We start from the raw sequence: 23,869 nt of genomic DNA on the forward strand, positions 1-23,869 counted from the left end.
ACCCAAGCTGGATGGGAGGGGCCGCACCAGCTGGTCGATAACACACACACACACACACACACACACACACACACACACACACACACACACACACACACACACACACACACACACACACACACACACACACACACACAGTTTTCCTACAGCTATACTTATTTATAAAGTTTATATTCGAATAAACAGGCAAAAGGTAAAACAAATACCACGGTAATACCTTTTAGCCAATTCGTCTAGCCATATAAAACCAACGAATCGCTCAATCGATCGCCCCCTGTCGATCAAAAAGGAGGCAATATATAGTACCCTGAAACAGAGTTTAGAGACGGATACCATCTATTTTAAACAATATCATGTGTCACGATTGTATTTTGTACCATGGCCAGGGGACGAGTTATTTCTGAGTAATCTCATAGGACTGCACTACGCGTCACCATTCACGTCCTAATGCGTTGGAGGAACAATGGGTTGCATTAGGACCCTGCGGCGACCGAAGCCGGCTTCCTTCTCTCATTCATCTGACAGCTTCTCCTGCGGTGGTTCAACATGCTTCAACGCAGCCAACCCAACAAGGGCTGCGAAAAGAAAAGGGAAACCTAGCAGCTGTTATGGGACCTTATGAGTTTTGAAAGCTTTTTCGTGGCATTTACCTACAAAAGTAGACCTACAATGTCTGTCAAAAAAGGCGGGCCATCATTCTCAGCGCTTTCAATCACCCACATTTACTGACATCTCATTTCGACAACCAAGAGGGAGTTTGTTTTATTCTTCTTCTGTGGATTTAAATGTATTTTGAACTGCCTTGCCTCTTTTTCGATAAATAAGTAGGCTACGTTTGCACAAGGGGATGGTAAGGTAACAAGTTGTTGCTGCTCTTGTCACCGGGGAAATTGCCGCTGAACTCGAGGAGAAGAAGCAGCATACACCGGCATACTACAACATTGTTGCGGTAGTCACTTTTTTCATCCTGATTTTGTGTGCTGTTTGGGCAACCAAAGCATGTCTCAAAGCAGAATTATGGAATTTGAACATTTTGAAGATAGGGAGAAGAAACACCGGTCATCTAAGGCCAGCGCCTCCGGGTCCCACTCCAGTCTGAGGGGTAACGGTCTGGTGCCCAGTCCGGCGCACAGCGCGCACTGTAGCTTCTACCGAGCGCGCACCCTCCAATCCCTCACGTCGGAGAAGAAAGCCAAAAAAGTGCGTTTTTACCGCAATGGGGACAAGTACTTCAAGGGTCTGGTGTACGCCGTGTCCAACGACCGTTTTAGGTCAATGGATGCCCTGCTTATGGAACTCACTCGGTCCCTGTCGGACAACGTGAACCTCCCCCACGGAGTGCGCGCACTGTACACCGCGGATGGAAGCAAGAAGATCTCGAGTCTAGATCAATTAGTAGAGGGTAAGGTTCACTGAAGTACTGCAACCACTCAGTGTTGCGTTTCCAATATACGTGTAAGCCAATTCCAATGTTAGCCAATCCTATACGGGTCTGTAGCCTTCATAGGTTGAACTAGGCTTCTTTCTTGGAAGGAAGTGCATTGAAATAAGGTGGCTGCATGGTGCTGTAACATACAGCTGCTATTTAATGTTTTGACCCCCCCCCCCCCCCCTGTAGGCCCAGGCAAATCGTCTTCCCTTAATTACTTAATGCCCCACGACTATAACTTAAATTGAAGTCAAATAAAATCAACAAAAGTAAATTCACTCAGATTTAACGTTATAGGTTACAGTCTACACGATTTAGCTATATGTGTGAGTGTGCAGTAGGCCTATAGACTGCAGGATAAGGCTTCGCCCGGGGTAGGACTTTTCATGTATAGCGTTTGAAAGCTATAACGTTTGACCTGGGGTTAATTGGAACGAACTAAAGCGAGCCAATAAAACCATGTGCTGTGTGACTTCAGCCATTAGGTTGAAAGTTATGAGGAGCATCCCTTGGGCATCTAGATACAGCTGCTTAGACCCACCTCTGAGAAGCCCCTAGAATATTCATATATTTATACATCATATTCAAGACCATGGTTATGTTTTGATATGACACATGGTACAGTTTAAGTATACACCTTAACTTTGATTAGGATTAAGCCTGGGGTCATGTTCGTGCCTAGACCTCTATCGGTCTCAGTCCAGCTTGGTGAGAGTGAGAGTGATTGTGATTGTGCAGGGTAAACATCTGACTGAGCTATCCAACCATCCAGGCATTCAGAATGTCAATGTCACCCATCAGCTCCGGGCAGTCCCCGAAGCCACCCGTGGAATATTTATTTAGGTTATTTTTGTGGGTTGAATCATGGCAATGAAAACGAAAAACGATGCCAATCCAATGGAAGACAACAGTTACCAGCTAAAAGCACCAATGCCAACAGCTTTTATATTGCTGTTCAGACCAGAGCCCCAGTGAGGCAAACGCAGAGATTTAATGGAGATGAGTCATGTATTAGCGTCTCTGCTGACTCAAGTAAAGTAGTCTACAGTTCTCCTCCTGCACGCCTCCTCTCATTGAATGTACCCCCTGCGGTGACATTCACAGCCCGGCAACAATCAGTCCATCTCTATGTTTTGGTCCCCAAAGTGTGCTGTGATTGGTGTTTTTAATATCTGTGGGTGTGTGGGTTTGGCTCACACACAATCTCCCCCTACTCTGACCTCCTCCTGCAGTAAATTAGTTTTTTCTTCATCACTTGTTTGAGTATTTTCATCTTGCATCCTAAGAAGCTAACCCCCTGCACCGCTGGGAGTCTGGTGGGAGATTTAGGTCAGTGCTGCTGGCCCTTGCAACACATCAATGCAGTCAAGAGAAGTCTGTTTTGCGGCAGTTGGTGCGATCTATAAGACAGTTTTGCTATTGCTCCTCTCGGTCAACACCAACCCACACAAAGTCGGGGCTGCCTAATTTAAGAAGAGGTGGTCTGGATTCAGTATGGTGCATGGCCTTTCTGGATCAACAAACCAGTGGTTCCACACAATAACAAAGACAAGCAGACCGGATTGTCTGGATTCTTGGGCCAGCGTGGCTGTGTGGTTCCCCTGCTATCTAATACAGAGGGAGGGGAGGAGGTCCATTACTGCACACTTCAGCAGCTGGCGGTGCAGCCTCCATTTGTCAAAGCCTGCTGGGGCATTTCCCCCATGCAAGCCCAATCAAGCGTCCTTCACATGGGGTCCATGTGGAGGCGTGGTGTCCCCCTGAACTGTTAACGGCTGTGCTTGTAGCACCGTGTAACCGCCACAACAATGGGCAGCTGGTTGGCTGGTTTTAAAATGCCTTTTGAAAAACTGACCTCAGGTGCACCCAGCTGAGAAACCCCCTCCCCTCACACCTGAGACCTTCCTGTGTCCCCACGGGGACAGAGCTGTCCACCCCACCCTCCCTCTCTATCAGACCACCATCTCACTAATCCTGTCATTGTCCCTGAATTGATGACGACCTGGTAACATTTTGTCACAGTTTGAAAGCAGAAGGTCCTCCCAGCTGTGTCCCTGCCTGGTAATTAGCCTCTGGTTAATTGCTAGCTTCTTTAAGCCGTGTGTCATGGGATACTTTGGGGCCTCTCTCTCTCTCCCTCTCTCTCGCTCTGTCCTTTACTTTACTGGCCTTGACACACATCAGATAACCCAAGAAGAAAGTGTGCTGTTAGCTGTACAACTATATTAGGTTGAATGTGTTATCCTTTGCAGATTGTATATTATACAATGAATGAAGATAACACTTTATCTTATACTGAAAGGGAAATTCTGGAAGCTAGCATGATACAACTGTTTACCTTCTTTAATATTTAAGATCAATTAACTGTCCTTTACAACTGGTCTGGCCCTCAAACACAAGCCTATGTATATGGTTCATATCACTAATATGTCAAATTGTGATCCTAGAAAATCTAGTTTAAAATGTTAAACTAAAGAAACAGTACAAGTGAAAGTCATTGCTTGGTGTCCTCCCTGTGCTCTCAAAGTGTCAACAAGGAATCTTTTCACACACACATAAACAGAGGTGTGGAGGTTTTTTCGTTTCTTCAGTTAAGGATCAGTATACGTCACATGACTTTGCTCCAGAGAGGCAAAAGTCTACAAAGAAATGCTGACAAAAGAGAAGTGCTCTTTGGATAAAGGCCAGTCGCTCGGTCTGTGAGCCTGGCTGCAGGATAAGGCAGGGTTACTCTTGGCTTGGCCTCACTGTGGCTCCTTGTTCCTCTGAGGAAGTCCTTGTTATCGGGCGGAGAGCCGATTAGCACTGGACCAATGTGAACGCATACTTTGCATTCCTCCTGCAGGAGCCCCTGCTCTATATCTTGTACAGTACTTTTGTTGGACTTGCGCTGAATATGTTGCCTTAGTATATGTTGCAGTTGTGTGTGATGATCTGTGATGTGAATAAATGATGATATCAAAGGGGTCTTTTTAGATTCAATGTCGTTAAGCAGCAGGTATGGTATAAGGCATGTCACTCAGGGATGCCTACATTGAGACTGCAGACTTTGAGGTTCAAACCCAGAACCCTCCATTAGATTATCACCCACTACTAGACTATCCGTTTTTTTTTTTCAACACTTTTTTCAAAACAACCCTTGTCTCTTCTCCCTCTCTTCCTCCAGGCGAGAGCTACGTGTGTGCCTCCAACGAGCCCTACCGTCGGCTGGACTACACCAAGAACGTCCACCCCAGCTGGTGGGTGGGCAAGACGGCCACGTCTCGCTCGCTCTCTGCGCTGTGCGGCATCGGCGGCGAGCAGCTGCTGCTGCAGCGTGAGGCCAAGGACTTCATCAAGCCCAAGCTGGTGACCGTGATCCGAGGCGGCGCTAAGCCTCGCAAGGCCGTGCGCATCCTGCTCAACAAGAAGACGGCGCATTCCTTCGAGCAGGTGCTCACCGACATCACCAACGCCATCAAGCTGGACACGGGCTTGGTGAAGAGACTGTACACGCTGGACGGCAAACAGGTAGGGGCTGTGGGCTTGTTGGTTTTGTGTATACCTTGTACAGCCCTAATCCCTAACCCCTAAAACCCAGGTCCTGATTTTTACCCCTAACCCCACACCCTAAATCCTTATCCTAACCATACACCCCTAATCCTGATTCTATCCCTAAACCCTAAATCCGTACCAGAACCCTAATTCAGATTCTAACCCTATACCCTGACCCTAAAACCTTAATTCTAACCCTGAACCCAAATTCCCAAACCCTAATTCTAAACCCTAAACAGAACATTGTGTCATATTGTTTGCCTTGAAGAATATGTTTAAATGGCTGCCATAGGGATATCATATGCCTTCACCTTAAACATTATTTTTTGTTATGCAAAGTATTGTACAATATGTATGGTAGATTGGATTATTTATTCTTGAGTAATCATTTTGCTGTTACCTGTGTAAAAAAATAAGGTTGTTATTTTCCGATATTCTTGTATTTCCAATCCAAACAGTATTACTGTTTATATATCCCTTGGCAGCTTTTCAATAATACCGCTGCTATAAAGGTTACCTCAGGCCATGCTGGTATGGGTAACCATGGCGGCTGCTGTGCAGCATACAATATACTCAGTCTCAATATACTCAATATACGGCAATTCACCATGACGTCACACTATGTTCTTCCGGGTGGCAAAAGCCGATGCGTTCGCCGTTGGCACCACTAGTAAACAAACCCTTCCACGATCGAAAAAACAGAGTAAATGGCTTGAATTAATGATTTTCTTCTTGCGGGGTGCTACGGGACGTCTCATTAATATATATATATATATATAATATATTATATTATATTAATATAGTTTTCGTCATCGTTTCAACTTCAGATCAACAACAATGTTTTGTTGACTGTGTGACATAGTCTTTATTGTTATTTATTTATTTATTATTTATTATTATTATTTGTGTTTACAGCCGGCTGGATGGCTTCTGGTCAGTGGTAGCCGCTCGTTCTGCCACCCGGAAGTGTCGTTACGGCTATTGTTTACTAACATTCTGAAATGCCGTATACTAGTCTCCTATAGCCCAACTCAATGGCACTGATAATGTATCCACAGCCTCTCAGAGGCTGTGGATACACCATTAACATTCAGTCCACCATTAACATTCAGGACCCATTTGTTTTCTGCGAGAGCCAGTGGGATGCGATAAACGTGATTCAGCTGTGTTAGCTGTCTAAACCTCCACACGTAATTGCGTAGCACGGTTATTTCCAACAAGGTAGTAATGAATACGTTTTATATTTGAGGCCTCTGGCTGTACCGGCCATCATAGACTCCTCCCATGCTTACACACCCACATTAGTCATCCACAATTGGTGCTCAGCTGTACAGACCAACCCTCCTGGGAATCATAAAGTAGTAATATGAGGTTCTCATGTGTCCTCCAAGCCTCGCCTCTGTATATTAGATGAGGGGACATTTGGAAAAACATGATTCCTCCTCTGGCCCCTTCTCACTGAAGGGTGTTACTGGGGTGGGGTCTTCTGGGAATGTGCCAGCTCCCATATTCAAGGTCTTGTTTTGATATGCTACAAGATGTTTGACGAGTAGTCGACATTGCATTGTGAAGTGTTTCCTGTGTCCTGTCCTGTTCCTGTTTTCTAATGTTTAGTGAAGGGAGTTAGTGTTGACAGGAGAGTCCATTGGGCAAGCGAGTCATGAGTCATGATCATAATATTTATTTTCCATTTCAGCAGGTTGTTACCCCTGTGTCCTCGTCTCTGGTCACAAGACCTATGAATAAGGAAGGGTGCTGTCCTTTTAAAAACCCTGCAGTACTAATGTTTATTGAATCATACTACCAGTAATCAGAAGTACATTGTGCTGACATATTGAGCTGGTGTTTTGTCTTCTGGCCTGTTCATTAACACAGTTATTTTCATGAGCATGGAGTGCTGTTTTGTAGTGGTGGTTGCTACGTTAAGGTCTGCTATGTTGAACCTTCATTTGTTAGTGCAAAGCCAGTGAAAGTGAAAGCATCACATCCAAAGCAGTGAGAGAAGGTCAAGATATCTGAGCTGACACTACATTAGTATCTTGGTTTTATAAATGCTTTACCTTTAACACATTTCACATGAACTACATCTATTTCTACTTTGAACTAATTCACTTAAACACAGCCCAAACCAGTGACCCAGAAGAGATTGCTCTGTGTATTTATACTTGTGGGACGCTGCATCATATCCCAGGTCCGACACAGGGCAAATCAAAGTGTCTGCCAACTTCTACCCATTGCTTGTAAACACAGACACTATGGGGATTTGGTTTTCATGTTTGTTAAATTACATTACTGAGAAAAATAGATTAAATGGATTGTCAGTGATGAATGTGTGTGAAGACTGTTCAAGGGGGGTTTGGGGCCCTGGAACTCGTGTGTTTATCTTTTCAAAACATTTTTGAAATACTGTTTTGTCTGTTGGAATGTGTCCATTTTTTTTTTGTTGACGTTTCTTGATAAGGGCACAAGGAATTTGTTCTTCGGCTAACTGTGAATACTTAATGTGATGTTTAGAGGCTGTCTGGTGGAAACATTGATACTTGGGAGTCGGGACTTCACATGGAACTTCAGTCATCTCTGGCCGCCACCCAACCAACATCTCTGGCTTTTTATGTTAATCTTCAATAGATATAGCAAAACTGTCTGCCACGACATAGAATATGCTAATATCAGGGGATTAAGGAAATGCCTTTAGCATCGTACACAAATGTTGAGGGAAATATTACATTTATTAATGTGTTTTTTGTTATTTTATTGTTCGGACAAAGTGTTTTTAAAGAGGAAGATATTGTAATAATCTCTATTGGTTCAGCATTAGCAATTCCAAAACCACACAAATTGGCCTGTTTTACCTCCAGCTGATTCTAATGCTTTAAGAATCGTGAATGCAGATTTTTTTAAATGTCCTTTTAAAGTTGGTGATGGCGCCATAATGAATTAGTCATGCAGCGTTTCAGAAATGTGATATCATCCTGTTGTTTTACTCTTGAATCTCCTAGTGTGGGCTATACAAAACAATAATAACAAGTGGTGGACATTTTTCCCGTTGTATAACTGCTCCTGCTCATCTCCATTGCAAGCCTTTTAGATGAAATCAGTAGTCTCCCTTTAAATGGCCGGTCAATGCTAGAGGTTAATGTGTAAAGTGTTTATACGGCTATAAACTCAATGGCTCGTCCTCAGTCTGCCTAACATGCCTATAGAAACAGAGGTCAGTGAAACACAACAAGAATTTCCTGCCGTCCCTGTGTTAACGTTTATCGTTTTGATTAGTTATTGTCCAATATGTAGCACTTCATAACTGGTTCTAAATCCGGTTTGGCTATAGAATTTAGATGATATATTATGCATTTTATCTATATGCTATTAAACTCATCATACTTTATAGACCCTATAAAATAAAATAAAAGAACCCTTCCAACCCATCCATGTAATTCAAAATAATAAGAGCAGAATCTTTGTAGTAAAGCAGTGTGTTCGTTTGGATTAAAGAAAACGTGTTCAAAAGCTCTTTTACGTTGACCGAGGTGAGGAATTTCTACATTAAGATTATTGGAAATCTTCCAAGGAAGTTTGGTATTTTAGCCCCCCCCACCCCCCCCCATCTGTTTTAATGTCCCCCATCTGCCAGTGTAACTAGCCCACTACAGGAGACACACACACACACACACACACACACCTCCAGTTGGTGGAACATGTGTCACCTTGAGCCAACGCTAGACAGCAGAATGATGGGCGGGACTGGGGGCTTTGGGGGAGGCACTCCTGTTCATGGTCTCTAGACTCATGTCACACCATTTAAAACGGACGTTCTCTACCATAGAGATTCATGACAGCAAGGAAGTCAACCATCTGGCCGGGTCTCTGGACAGCCACAGTGGGGTAGTGCTGACAGGATGTCAATGAGCCATGAAGACGATTCAATATGAAGGGTCTGAATTTGTCTTTCATGTCATAGACGACATCTGCAGGATTCCCCGTCCGGGACTCATAAAGTACATTTGATTCTTATTTACCTTTTTGAATTATCCCACTTTCTAGTGGATGACACCTGTATTCTACCTATCAGTTTAATTCTATAGATGCACCTTTTGATTCATGCGCTATAGGCTAGGTGTCGTACAGTAATGAGTAACCTAAGCAGGCTTTCTTGTTGTTTTGAAATAGCATTGACACATTGAGCTATGACTTTGCAGCATATGTTGTCCAGTTCAGGTTAGGTCTTCTTCATCTCTGAATAATCATCATAATAATCCAGGAGCGGTGGCGGTTTGGAGGCTGGACATGTCCAGCTAATCTGACAGCTCGGCCCATCGATAAGCCTCTTTTCCCACTGTGCCTGGAGCCCTTCTCTGGTGGCTGGCCTCCCCCTGTCCCTCATGGGCTGTATTGTATTTATGTTCCTACCTATCAGAACAGAGAGATATTCTTTTTATTAAAAAAAGAATGTAACTTCACGCCGCTATACAGACAAGCCCTGATTTCCCCTTCTCTCTAGTGACTGTTATGTTTGAATTACTGTGATTCCAATTTGGATTCAAGATAGAGTGAAATCATAAGTTAATAATGACCATTTACAACAAAGTTGATCAATGGAAAAGCAAACTAACGCTGTGCGCATCATTCTTAGTTTGTATGCCTTAAAGCAATACAGAATATTAGTTGCGTTTGTTATTTTTGTTTTTACATTTCCCCATAACCTCATCCATAATTTAGCCAATGACTAATAGCTCTGATAGGCCCTTACTTTCCATGTGTTGTTAATGCTGACAGCAACACACACACACACACACACACACACACACACACACACACACACACACACACACACACACACACACACACACACACACACACACACACACACACACACACACAGGATGCCTCCTAGCAGCAGCCTACCATCTGCTCCTACACAATCAAATCAGGCTCCAGCTAGCCTGTGTGGGGGTAGCATCACACACACACACACACACACACACACACACACACACACACACATACACACTGTCACCCATCCTCCAACTGGGCCCTGGCCACTACCCGACAATTAGACGCACACACGATATAAGAAAGGGTGAAAGTGCAGCTGTCAGGTGTGTATGTGTGTGTGTGTGTGTGCGTGTGCGTGTCAGGCTGTGTAAGTGAATGGTAATTGAGCATCATGGTTTATCAGGGCGAAGACATCCATTCTGTGTCTCTTAACAGAAGGAGAGCATCATTACAACCTGAAAGCTGACTCAGCAGAAGTAGAACACAACACTATTGCAGCACTTATTCAGGTATTACTTTTACAAAGGAATCCACCCAGCCATCAGCAGCTCTGAAGAAAAGTGAACAGAATGAATAATGATTGTTGAGATTGATGGTTGTGATTGATTCAGAGTAATGATTAATAGTGTACATTGTTTGCCATTTAGGCTATACCACAGCACAGGCCAGCACACCCAGTGATGCTGTGTCCAATGATGTCTTTTGAGCTACATGCTACACCACCTCAGTCCCATGAAGTAGGTCAGAGTGTGGTGTTATCACCACAGTCTGACCCCAGGCCCATATTGAATGTAAGACTGGGGCATTATCACCACCACAGTCTGACCTCAGGCCCATGGAGTAGGTCAGCCTGCTGTTATTACCAGCACAGTCTAACCTCAGGCCCATGGAGATGGTAAGACTGGGGTGTGAATACCCCCAGTTTGCTAATAGCCCACAGAGGAGCTGACACCTCAACACATTTACTCTCACATCAGGAGATGAGGCTTTATAAGCCGGTCAAGATGAGCTCTGTAGGACTAGAGAGGTGGGGAGGAAATGGCAAGGAAGAAAATGGGACAGAAGGAAGGGAAGAAGTAAGGAAGAGGAGGAATGGCTGGAATGAGAGGCAGGTTCGGGGAACAAAAGACTCGATGAAGGAAAAGAAGGAAGGAAGGAAGGAAGGGAAGAAAGGGGGTGAGCACTAAGAGGGGTAATAGCAGGAATAAGAGGCAGGTTGCTCGGAGGAGAAAGGGAGGCGTCTTGGTGTACCAGCCAAATGACTCCCTCTTCTTCCCTTTCTCCCTTCCCTTTCTTCCCTTTCTCCCCCCCCACCACTGGGCCTGTGCTCACACTAGGCAATCTCAACTGGGCCTGAGTACGGTTGCCTTACACTCAGATGACAGGCCACAGATCCACCCCCTTTGCACTTTTGCAGTGAGTGCTTATTGTTTGACCTATGCTTCATCTGATATGTAAGCCTATATATATACTGTGTGTGTATATATATATATATATATATATATATATATATATATATATATATATATATATATATATATGCAGCACAACACAGTTTATGATAGATCAACTAAATCTGGCCTAGCTAGACATATTGTATCTACTATCGTGTCGGGATGGTTTAGGAATGAAAACTCATTCATTCAGGTCCAAAATAAAATCGCATACACAATACAAGTGCAGGGCTTGGACCTTGGTCCATTGAGAGCAGTGAGCTGAGAGCTTGAGATGGTTGTGTTGAGTACGAACAGCAAGAAGGGGGGAGGAGTCAGGAGAAACACGACTAATTTAACTGTCTGTTAAGTTCTCAGGTCTCTCTCTCTCTCTCTCTCTCTCTCTCTCTCTTTGGCTTTCTTGTGAGCTTTCCTGCTATGCTGTCGCTGCTTTGCTAATGTACAGTGGTTTTCTGAATAGCTTTTGTGGGAATGCAGTTTATTTAAATTTCTATGAAAAACATTGTTTTTGTTTCATAGCAAATAGTGTTTCTCTACATGCCTCACAGTCAATTTGCAGGATTTAAACATTTATCTTTCACTTCCCTTTACCTAGCCTGAAGCCACAAGCGCAAGGCCTGAGATTCAATAAGATAGTGTATTTCCATGTGGGCAGACAGGTTTGGGACAAATCCAATATAGCTAGCGGCTTCCACAATGCAGTGATTTCTAAATGTGTGTGTATACTGTGGCTCCAGCTATACATGTACTTTTATAGAGTAATAAACAGACACAACACCTCAACACACAACAGGGTCTTTTAAAGCTATCGATAACAGTTTGTTAGTTTCAATAAACATAAGCCTGATCTGTACTAAAGCCTTCTTGCACATTAAATCAACGTTTGCTGATGAATCTTCCCTTTCATGCTTAGCATTACGCTAAAAATTTAATCTCTTCAACCTCATGCAAAATGTATGGGGATGAGGTTAATGTTCGACAAATTATAGATAATAGTCGGAGGGGAAATGTATCTTCAGCAAAGTAGAGCGATTCGACAATGATGTCATCCACCAACCACCCCCCCCCCCCCCCCCCCAAGAATGGCAGGGCAGAATGAACACAATGGGAAGACGTGTAGACTGAGGCCTACATTACAATGCCAGCCATCCCCCCACCCCCTTTGTGTGTGTGTGTATGTCTGAAGTGGCCCTCTGGAGCCACACAATAGATTCTCTTCATAGAAGAGCATCATAGTAGAGTCTTAGGACAATCTGAGTTTAATAGTGTGTGTGTGTGTGTGTGTGTGTGTGTGTGTGTGTGTGTGTGTGTGTGTGTGTGTGTGTGTGTGTGTGTTTTGTTCAAAGTGGCCCTCTGGAAGCACACAATAGATTCTCTCCTCAAAGTAGAGCATCATAGGAATCTTATGACAAACTGATTTTAGATCATACTCGTGTGTGTGTGTGTGTGTGTGTGTGTGTGTGTGTGTGTGTTTGAAGCTGATAGAAGGTGACAGGGCATGATATGGCTCTAATGATGATGAGGATGAAGATGCCCCCCTGGCCTGAATCCCCTGTAAGCCCGGGTCCTAACTAGGTTAGCTGGAGTGTGCTGTGGGCGTACCCGTGCCAACAGTGGCGTGAGGGGTTTATTTTAGACGAGTAGCCTGGTTTCACTCGGCCCGGTGGGCCCACTAGTATGGAGGATAACTCCTGGCTGATGCTTTCATTCTTCACATAGTTGGTATATACAACACATAAATAAATGTTCTCCATCCATAATGATGGGGAGCTCGGATCCCACTGGGGCCAGCCTAGAACGTCTGCACTCCCGCTATTGAAGACACTATCAATAATACCAAAAGGCAGAAGGGTGCAAGGGTGAAATTAGTTGGATGAATACAAGACAACGAGGGTATAATTAATTTAGATAACAATCAGTAATGCACACACACACACACATGCACGTACGCACACACACACACACACACACTCACACGCACGCACACACACACTCACAAGGAGACAACAGGAGTTCATTAGTAACGTGACGATGCACTTGCTTTGTAATGAGCCACTGTGCCACGCGTGGCCCCGCCCGCGTCTCATTGATTGTTGGCCACACATAGTTTTTCAGGGTCAATTCTGGATTAAGAGTCATTCAGGTCAACTGGCAGTGTGTCTGCACACCCACCCATTGTGTTGTGTCGTTATTAGCATGAAGCTACACGTGGCAACACTCGTCACTTATCCTCTCCAACTGGATCAGTTCTCAGGAAACCTTGGGGGCGTACGGATTGTTTACACAGAGGACAATACAACTTCTTGCCGTCTCATCATTATGTAATGGGGATTCAAACACCCTCAAGTTTGCAAACCACCTGGTGTTTGTGGCTCAAATAACATGTTATCATTAGTGTTAGGGGTTTGAATTCCACTGGAGGTCACCTAAACTAAGAATGTACACATGCACAGTATTATAATACAAAATAGCATATATTCACATATATTAGTATATATTACCATGTATTAAAGATCATGTTTTGGTATCGGATTCCCCTGAACAACACTGACAAAACTGTTGGGAGTTTGGGTGTCAGGGGAGAAAAGACTGGCATCTGCCCAAAAAGAGTGCATGGCCACGGGCAGGGAGAGGTGGAGTGAGGGCTGTGGAGGTTGGTGGCGGTGGTGCTGGTGGTGGTGTTGGTATCCATTGTGTGTTGTGTGATTTCAGCCGCTTTTGTTTTGGTTGTCCGAAACGTGGTGGTCATCCATTCTTTAGTGGGGTTGGGGGAGGGGGGGGGATGCATGTTTTGGATGCCTGGTGGAAAGTGGGTGAGTTGACTCTGTTTTAGCAGTTATCAATCAACACGGATCACTGAATTCACCCAAAATAAGGGCATTTGCTTCCTTTGCCTTACCGGTCGGAAAATCCATTGGGGCATAAAATGGACAAAAAATATGTCCTTAAACTATGTAAAATGCCAACCCTGGGTGGTATTCTGTTCCAACCTTGGTGGGTTGTTGGCTTGCCTGCTATGCTGTTGCTGTTATGCTAATTTAAATATGTTTTTTTGTATAACTGCTTATACAAAAAAGTGCATAACTTCTTATCTTATTAAAGTTTTTAATAAGATACTGACATTTAATGATCTGCCAATGACGTGTTAGGGCTTTGTTAGCAAATACAAGTTTTAAAATGTAATACCCTTACAAACCATATCATGGTATCATTGTCTAGTGTCTGAGAGTAAATGTTTTACATAAACCCACACTCGCTAACTTTTTCTCTGCAGTCATCACTTTTGTTCTGAATTTGATTAGATTTTTCTTTTTTTCTTCACAACAAATCAGTTTATAGAGGGAAAAGATCCCCGGGCTGATTAAGACGAGGGTGGGACGGCGTTCATTCTGTAGATGCCAAATAATCTTGGACAGAACTGGATGCCCTCACTGAAAAAGTGAAGTGAAGATTTGAAGTGCATTATAAGTTGTAATCAAGAAACAAAATTTCATAATTCATTAATTTCTCCTCTCAACAAAACACAGATAAAAGGGGAGATTGGAGATTGGATTGGTTGTGGAATAAATGCTGAATCCCTTACTTCAGTTTTTCGCACTGCCTACCAAAGTGAAATGTAGCTTGTTTAAAACCTAACAATATGAACTTCAAGCAAGCCTTTCCTCCTGAAAAATCTCATTAAAATGGGTCTGCTCTGGCCTGGCATCAAACAGTTTGTGGTATCCCTTGGGGATCATTATGTTTTACAAACTGTCTATGGAAGTCTTCCAGAGGATTAAAAAGGTTGTCTGTGTGTAAGTAGATGTTCAAACTGAGTTTACAATACAATCAGTCTGAGTGACAACTCACACTCTCATTGTCAACGCCATAGTCCCCTCCAGACTGGCTGGCTGATTGAGCTGGGACTGAACACCCCCCTCTGTGTGTGGATCCTGGACTTCGTGACCACCGGGCTCCAGGTGGGCAGACACACCTCTTCTGCTCCCTCGGCCTGAACACAGGACAACCCATGGGTTGCATTCTCAGCCACGGTACTCCCTGTACTCCTATGACTGTGGGCAAATTCAGCTCCAATGTCATTGAGTTGATGGATGACACAGTGGTGGGGGTCCATATCTCAGTCAACCATGAGGAAGCCTGCCTGGGGGAAGTGGCTGAGCGGTCACTCTGGGGCCAGGGCAACAGCCTCCTCCATGAATGTCACCAAAAACAAGGAGCTGATTGTGGACTTAAGGAGAATATGACAACAGGGGACGGGCACACCATTGTGGATGGATGAATGTGGAGAGGGTGAGCGATTACAAGTACCTGGGAGTCCACATCACAGAGGACATGGTCAATACACACAGACTCTCTGAAGAGAAAGGCAAGGCAGAGTCTTGACCAACTCAGGCAGCTGAGGAAATTCAGAGTCCCTGGGGATCCATCAGTCCTTCTACTGCTGCAGAGAGCATCCTGACAGGAAGCGCCCCTACATGGGTTGGCAACAGCCCTGCTCATAGTGTGTTCAGCTGAACGCACTATTGGGACTGCACTGACACACCAGGAGGTGCTGATCCAGAGACTGCATGACCGGGAAGGATCCCTGCCACCCTAACAACGGACTGTTTCGGCTGCTGTGGTCAGGCCAGTGCCTCTGCAGTCACACAGAAAAACCAGAGGGACTGAGGCAGAGTTACTTTCCCCTGGTCATCAGAACTGAACACTAATCTCACCAGGACACACACACACACACACAACCACAGACACACACACAGACACACACAGACATGACCTCGTCATTATAGCGATTGGCCTGTCATCCATGATGTGACGAGTATCTACTCTGTCTCCTGACCACTGGCAGCCTCTCTCAGTGTACCAGCTATGTCTGGATGTTCTCTAATGGAGTATGAATCAAGATTATTGATTACCTTCAAATTACACACAGTTAGTCAGTTGCATTGGAAAATGGATTTAATGTTGAAATATAGGAAAGCAAAGTCACAATGAGGCGTGTCCTCCACACAAACATGCTCGGCGTTCCAGGCATTTGAAACAGGACTGACACACACACACACACACACATACACACACACACACACACACACACACACACACACACACAGTCTTTGTTATGTCTTTGCCCGTTTGCACCCTGCGGCTGTGCCTGACATGAAAACAAAACACCCCTAACAGGCAGGTGCATTCTGGGAAAAGGTCAGTTGGCTGAACAGCAGAGCTAAAGTATGGCATCTCAGAGGGCAAGCCCTCCACACACATGAACACACACACACACTGCAGCAGCAGTTACAATGGATCCTCAATGCAGGTTACAAGTTAAACGGATCCTCAATGCGGATTGGGCAAGACTTGGCCATCACCATGGCGTTGGTTGACAGGGAGACACAAGAATGTCTGGTCACCTTAGAACCTGCCCTTGGCACCGGCCCAGACGCTCTTCAAGGTGTCTAATTAATTATTCTAATGGAATCTGTATTGAGTGATCACTGGTTGCAAGAGAATGTGTCTTCTGTCTTTGACTCATTAACTTCAATAAGTCAAGTTCACTGGTTTCATCTCTTAAAGGTGCAGTGGCCGATATTTTTATCCGCACTCGCAGGGGGACGTGGGAGATATTTGTGCAGGAGTACATTGCATTGCTAGCAGTACTGTGTATGCCGGAAGTCGGTTTTCCTCATGGTTCCCTTGAGTCATTATTCATCATTATTCGACATTATGAGTCATATACTGTATCTAGCACTTTGAATGGCAACTGCTTGCACAAGCTCGGACATAAACACGGATGTAAACAAAGAAAAACAAAACCATGGTGAAAGGATTTGGATCACTTCTTTCTTCTGAGACCTCAGGTAGAAAAACTAATCATATGTAGAAAATGTAAAAACACAATTGAATCAAACCTCACATTTTATGAAACCAAATTGTGGGCAGAATCCACGGCTACATCTTTAACAGTTTTTATTGAAACTATTTGCAAGTCGATACTGTTGTACCAGTGGTTGTCTTCTCTTCATTGCTCTTATCCTGGCCAGTGGGAAATACTTTTGACGTTGATGTAGATTTGTCTGTTTGAGAGTGTGGGTATGAGAGAGTGTGTGCCAAGGGCTTCTTTGACAATGATAAGTTGTCGTGCAGCCTACTGGGACCATGTATCCCACAAGGCCCCAGGACAAGTGTAACCTGGGGCAAGGACAAGTCCGTTAGGGATGTAATGGATCGCGTTTGAACACAAAGTGCAAATTAAGATTCAAAATGAGATTTGTGGGGAGCCGAAAGCGCCTCTATCCGCTGATGTCATCAGTGCTGGCCACAGCTTCTCTGGGGACAGTGCTCCCCTCAGCAGTCCCCACATTCCTGCCACATATTGTCCTCCTACACATGCTAACAGAGCTTAACGCACACACAGACACAAGCACAATGCACACACACACACACACACACATATGCAGGCAGACAGACAGACAGAGACACACAGACACCAACACCAACACATGCACACGCACACACACACACACACACACACACACACACACACACCAACAGACACACACACACACACACACACACACACACACACACACACACACACACACCAACACACAAACCATGCATGCTTGCACACAAACACCTTCCTGACTTTGTTCTCTCAGGCAGGTTATCAGCTCATGGTATTGTCATCTCCAGCATAACTTCTTTACCACAATGTGTTCGGCGTGGATTAACTGGCGAGGTCAGAGGTGGCTTCTGGTTGGTTCTCAAGATAAATCATTGGATCAAACGGCATACTTATAATCACGCTAAGCTGAAGCTCAGAGAACACAATGCAAACAACAAGTAGCAGCCTTTTTCATAGCGAAAACGTCCCCTCCCGGTATTGTGTACGACACACTACACACTGCTGTCTGTAAGTCAATAGAGCCCTCTGATGATATTCTCATGAACGTTAGCTTGTTAGTGCTAACAGCTGAGGCAGCATGGTGGAGCGCGCAGCTGCCCAGTAGTTTGGGGAGATTCAAAGGGAACTGGTATCATGTTCAGCTAAGACCACATACTAGCAGGGACCTCTGATGTTCCGCCATACCCTGGCATTCAAGCACATGCTTACCCTCTCTCTCGCTCTCGCTCTCTCTCCCTGCTGTCCACCCACTATCCTGTTTAGTCATTGTAATATATTCTCTCGCTCTCTCTCCTTCTCTCTCTCTTTCGCTCTGACTCTCCACCCACCAGCCTATTTAGACAATCTGCACCTCCGCCCTCACTCTCTCCATCTCCTTCGCTCACTCTCCATCTCTATCTTGGTTTTGTGTGGGCTGTGTGTGTGAGTATGTGTGTGCGAGTGAGTGTGGGCTGTGTGTGAGTGTAGGCTGTGTGTGAGTGTGGGCTGTGTGTGTGTGTGTGTGTGTGTGTGTTTTAAGTGTGTCTGCGTTGTCTTCCATGTGTTGTACGACTCACTTTCACTTTTTCTTTCCCATGGGCTGACGGTGGGTGGAATCTTTTTTGTCTTCCAAATCGTATTTTTAGAAAAACAGAAAAAGCAATCAATCACTGAGGGAAATGACGAATGACTTTGCGACAGAAACACTTTGCATCCGTCCTTCCTACACCACTCCCAGAAGGATGCGGCCCGGTCAGTACCTAGTTCTGTTCTGACCCCTCCACCGTGCTAGCGTGCATGTTTTTGTTTTGGAGTGTTTTCAAGCCTGGTCCTTCCTCTCTGATCGCCACTGCTCACCCGCAGGGGGTCCACGCCCCCCCCCCCCCTGTCGTGATACACACTGATTTTAATTGGTCTCTTTTGATGAGCCATCTGGGCAGCGCAACGCAGTGGCGTTTGTAGAGCTGTTCAAAGGCGGCGTGTGCGCTCCCGCTACGTGCTAGGTAACATGCTAGCACCTTTTGCTTTTTTTTTAAGCAAGGTGTCGATGGTGGCGGAAAACATTCCGTCTGACCCCACTCCACAGCCACAAAGGATTCCCACTATTTGGTACAAAGATGGGCTTGACTACTGGAAGTCCTATTCTACCAAAGATGTACTCTGGAATAAAGCTGATAGATAAAAATAATTATACTACTAATACTATTAATTTGGTCTAGCTGTGATTTAAAAAGATGTTTGAATATTTGGAAAGACATATGAATCAAATATGTGGGGAAATAAGGAATAAAACACTGGTGTTGTCTTTAACCAGTTTTTCCTCCTCCCTATTTCCTCTGTCAACCCCCCCCCCCCCCCCCCCAGATGACCTGTCTCCAGGACTTCTTCGGCGAGGACGATGTGTTTGTCGCCTGTGGTCCAGAGAAGTACCACTATGCCCAGGATGACTTTGTGCTGGACCCCAGCGGTAAGGCTGCCTCAGCCTTCATGACTGGTAGGTTTGAACTCCACCACCGGCCCTACAAACATCCGCCCATCCCGTGTGTGTGTGTGTGTGTGTGTGTGTGTGTGTGTGTGTGTGTGTGTGTGTGTGTGTGTGTGTGATCTATACGAGTCTTTCCTCTCCATTCTTCTCCTCGCTGTGGTGAAAGGAGCACTCTTTCCTTTAGGAAGTTGCAGGCTGGAAGATGTGGGAGGGGGTCATTTCCAGGCAAGTTTGTTTGTGAAGACCTTTATCAGTTTCAAAGACAACACGCCGCGCCGAATGCCCTTAAAAGGGCACGGAAAGCCAGTGTCCAGCTTTAGTATTCAAATCCAGATTTTCATAGTTTTAATTAGTTTGTCGAATGGGAATTTGACCATCTAATAGGCTATATGCACGCAATACTTCCGCATTGGAATGCTTCTACAAATCCGGTTCTGGTGTGTCTTAACCCTAACGGATTTCTTCGACCCACCGAAAAGTGTGACCCAAGGTGGCGCTGTTTTTTTTTTAAACATGCACGAGTTTGAAGCGTAGACAGGCATGAAGTCGTTCAACGTGCGGACACATGCACGAGCTTAAAACGTAACATTTGTATCGTCATCCGTTTTTTTTGCCCCGGTTTTGTGAAAGCGGGCAATAGCACGTCGATCCATAGCATGGGTCTGTAAAATGCTAATCAAATCAAATCAGGGTGTCACACAAATGTTACGTTTTAAGCTTGTGCATGTTTCCGCACGTTGAACGACTTCATGCCTGTCTACGCTAACTCGTGCGTGTTTCAGAAAATGTTCAACAGCGCCCCCTTGGGTCACACTTTTCGCTGGGTCGCAGAATTCAGTGTAACACCCGAACCGGATTTGTAGAAGCATTCTGAGACCAAAGCGGAAGTGTTGCGTGCATAGAGCCCATTACAAATAATTGACAAACATTTCCTGCCTACAAATCAGGAGGGGAAAGGGGGCTGGAGTGCTGGTGACCTTTCGTCCAAAATGCTCTAATATCTAAGTTCATTATGTTCATATTCTGTATAATATTATAATGGTAGAAAGTACCTGAAAAGAAAGGCACAGCGAACACCAGCGAACTGACCTCCTAGATAGGCAGGCTGACAGGAACTGACCTGTTTAAACGATCAGTCCCATTCATAAAGTCGTAGCTCTGCAGCATTTCTAAACTGGGCTATAGTCTGCTGGGAGTGAGGACGAGAAGCTAACTTAAGAAGCTAGCGACCATTTGGCAAGTTTTCTTTCTCATCATTTTTAATTTAGATTTAATCATCTACTCATGGGTAACTGTTGACATTTTAACTAATGTTGACAGTTTATTCAGCTTCGGGACAGATTTTAAAGTGTGAATTAGGCCAAAATGTGTGGCAGTTGTTTTAAGGTCCCGTCCTACTTCTGTGATCTGCTCCACTTTGAGGAGGAAGTAGGTCCAGGCAACCAGAGTAGGCCTCTGTATGCACTTCCCTGGCAAAGCACCTCCAACACACACGCACGCACGCACGCACACATAAACTCTCCTCAACACGACAACTTTTACTCTTTGTTTCTGAGAAACAAGATCAAAACCTTTTTTAGGAGTCCTATTCCCTGCATGAAGCACGTGTATCATGTGCTACACGGTCTCTGAGCGTATCGGACATCTCATTTGATCGGATCAGTCATGCGTGTGTGTGTGGGTGTGCGTGTGCGTTACTGCCTCTGTGTGTTGGCCTGCGTCAGAATGTCTGGTTGTTAACAAGTCGGTGTGTCATTGCACCACAGCCTCTCATTAGGTCTAGCATGGTGGGGAATCCTGACGGTTTTACCGCACACTTACATCTGCTGTGCCCACCCACACCGCCAGGACAGCGCTGGTGCCTGCCATGCAGAAGACACAATAATTGCCCACCACCTCCCCAGCCCTCTCAAGCCCTCCCCATCCAGCTCCCACCAGCTTCTAATCTGTGTCATTGCTCTGCAGGGTTCACTGATTGACCTTATTATGCCGTGAAAACGATTGTCTATTTTATGTATTGTCTATTGAAGAAGTTATATTTCAATTATTATGCACTATGCATGCCCTGATTTACAGTGGAGAAAATGGAGAAAAAACAATCTGAAATTTCTATCATTTATTTTGAAAGAGCAAAAGCCCACAGGCACACACGGTCTACTCCCCCCAAGGTCTTTATTTTCACCAATAAAAACAATGTTAACGTTTTGGAAATACAATTACAATTAATATGGGTGTGTATATCTCTTTCTAACTTTCAATTTCCTCACCTCTTTGCCACCATGGAAACCAGTGAAAATGAGAAAATCAGTTACGGTAGACTTCAGAACTAGTGTCTGGCCCTGGTTGTAGACAGCTTCATCCATCCTCCATCCTTCATTCAGCCCACACTGCTTTGCATGATCTGTGAATGAAGAGGATTGTTGTCAACCCTGGCTGTGTGTGTGTGTGTGTGTGTGTGTGTGTGTGTGTGTGTCCACAGAGTGCCGGGGGATGAGGTCATCGTCCCACAGTCGCTCTGCCAGCGCCCACAGAGCCGGGGCCTCCAGGAGCCCCGGGCCGTCCCGACGCAGCAAGTCCCCGGGAGCAGGTGAGCCCCCCTCCCCAGTTCATCATCATCTCATCTCAAGCCCAGTGTCACGTATAACATGGCCGTCTACAGCAACAGATCATTACGGGGGTAATTCATTAATAAATATCCATGTCATCTGACTGATCATTCATCAGACCTCAGTGTGAGTGGGATGACTTTGTTAATGAGTCTCCGTGCCCTCCGCCGTGCCCTCAGACACGTTGACATCAGTTTGGTGGGTTTCTTCACTGCGAGCCGTCATGTCCACGATAAAAGGACACGCTTTTCATAAGCTGACAGTGTAAGACAGCCCGTCTCTGGGGTGTCTGCGGGGAGACTCAGGCCTACAGCCTCACCATGAGATTAGACTTGTAAGTAGTTTTGGAAAAGAAAACGTGGGACCGGCAATGGGATTACACATGGAGGACTCTGAATATAATCCGCTGTGTTCTGGTTCTGCCGGATCCTCAGTGTTTTCATTTGAGTGTGTTGTTTCTTCCTTTAGTGAGAAGACCCCTGAACTTCTCCACCAGCCAGTCCCCGCTCAGGTCTCCGGGTGAGTCTCCGGCCTTTACTCCACCCTACTGGATCCTTCTGCACGCCTTAACAAACAGCAGTCAGGTGGTAGTGAAAATCCACCATGTCCATACATGATGGATAGTCTAGGCGTATTCCAGTCCCAGTTTAAAGGTTATTGGTTTGATCCTCAATGTCTACCAGCATGCATATACACAAAATGCTCATTAGGGACATACAAATTAAGTAAGTAAGTTGCTTTGAATTAAAGCAGCTACTGTATGACTTAATACAAAATACTGTTCTTAAATTCATGCATCATTATAATTAACTATAGCTACAACCACGAGAACAATACCAAAAAACACCACTATTACTACTCCTGATACTACTACTTCTACTTCTAATACTACTACTACTACTTCTGCTACTACTACTACTACTACTACTACTACAACTAGTAGTACTACTACTTCTGCTACTACTACAGCTACTACTACTACTACTATCCACTCATTAGAAACCCTAAACCGAATCCCAGAAGGACAATGTGTCACACACTCACACACACACACACACACAACAGCTTGTGCGTGTAGGTGGTTCCAAGTTCTCCTCTCCAGCCCAGAATAGATCCTGGAGATACGTCTCGCTCCTGTAAGAGAAAGGATCATCGCAGCTCCCGCTTTCAATACCACAGATGAAGAGGTGGAGGAGGAGGAGGTGGAGGAGGTGGAGGAGGTGGAGGGTCCTTCAGGAACGATGCACAGGGCTGCGTGAATGAATCATTTCAACAACAGGAGGCTTTCACCTCAACAATGGTGTATGGGCTACCATGGCTCCTTTCAGGCAGTGAAGTGGACTTATATTTAGTCCACTATGGACACTCCACGCCAGGCCCATAGCAGAGAGGCTATTGATACAGCCACTGGCGTCTCATATTGATTCACTAAATATTCTGTGTATAAACCCACTAAAGAAATATATTTTGGATGTGGATAGTTTTGGCCGCAAGTAAAACTTTTATGAAAAGCCGCCATGTTTTTAGCTTGGATTCTGTGCTTGGACTCCAAGCCTTGTATGGCTCATCCTCCTCCTGTCGTGGGTGTATTACAGCAGCAGTACAGCCAAGACATCTGTGGCCCCAGCAGGGGGGGGGGTCATCAGCCAGGTAGACTGTGCTGGCCCACTGCGGAGAAGCACGAAGAGATGCAGTATTAACCACTAGAGC

The 23,869-nt window shown here is 45.0% G+C and overlaps 1 protein-coding gene across 1 annotated transcript in view; it reads left to right on the forward strand.

Annotated features, from left to right (window-relative positions):
• Positions 1 to 550: 550 nt before the first annotated feature.
• Positions 551 to 23,869, forward strand: part of dclk2a (doublecortin-like kinase 2a) — a 32,348-nt gene continuing 9,029 nt past the window's right edge. The window contains 5 exon segments of the mRNA XM_084465211.1: positions 551 to 1,402; positions 4,596 to 4,939; positions 19,433 to 19,562; positions 22,033 to 22,140; positions 22,628 to 22,678. Coding sequence (XP_084321337.1) covers positions 1,000 to 1,402; positions 4,596 to 4,939; positions 19,433 to 19,562; positions 22,033 to 22,140; positions 22,628 to 22,678 — 1,036 coding nt within the window. The 5' untranslated portion in view covers positions 551 to 999.

Source organism: Micromesistius poutassou (assembly GCF_964030765.1).
Source record: "Micromesistius poutassou genome assembly, chromosome: 3".
Taxonomy (NCBI): domain Eukaryota; kingdom Metazoa; phylum Chordata; class Actinopteri; order Gadiformes; family Gadidae; genus Micromesistius; species Micromesistius poutassou.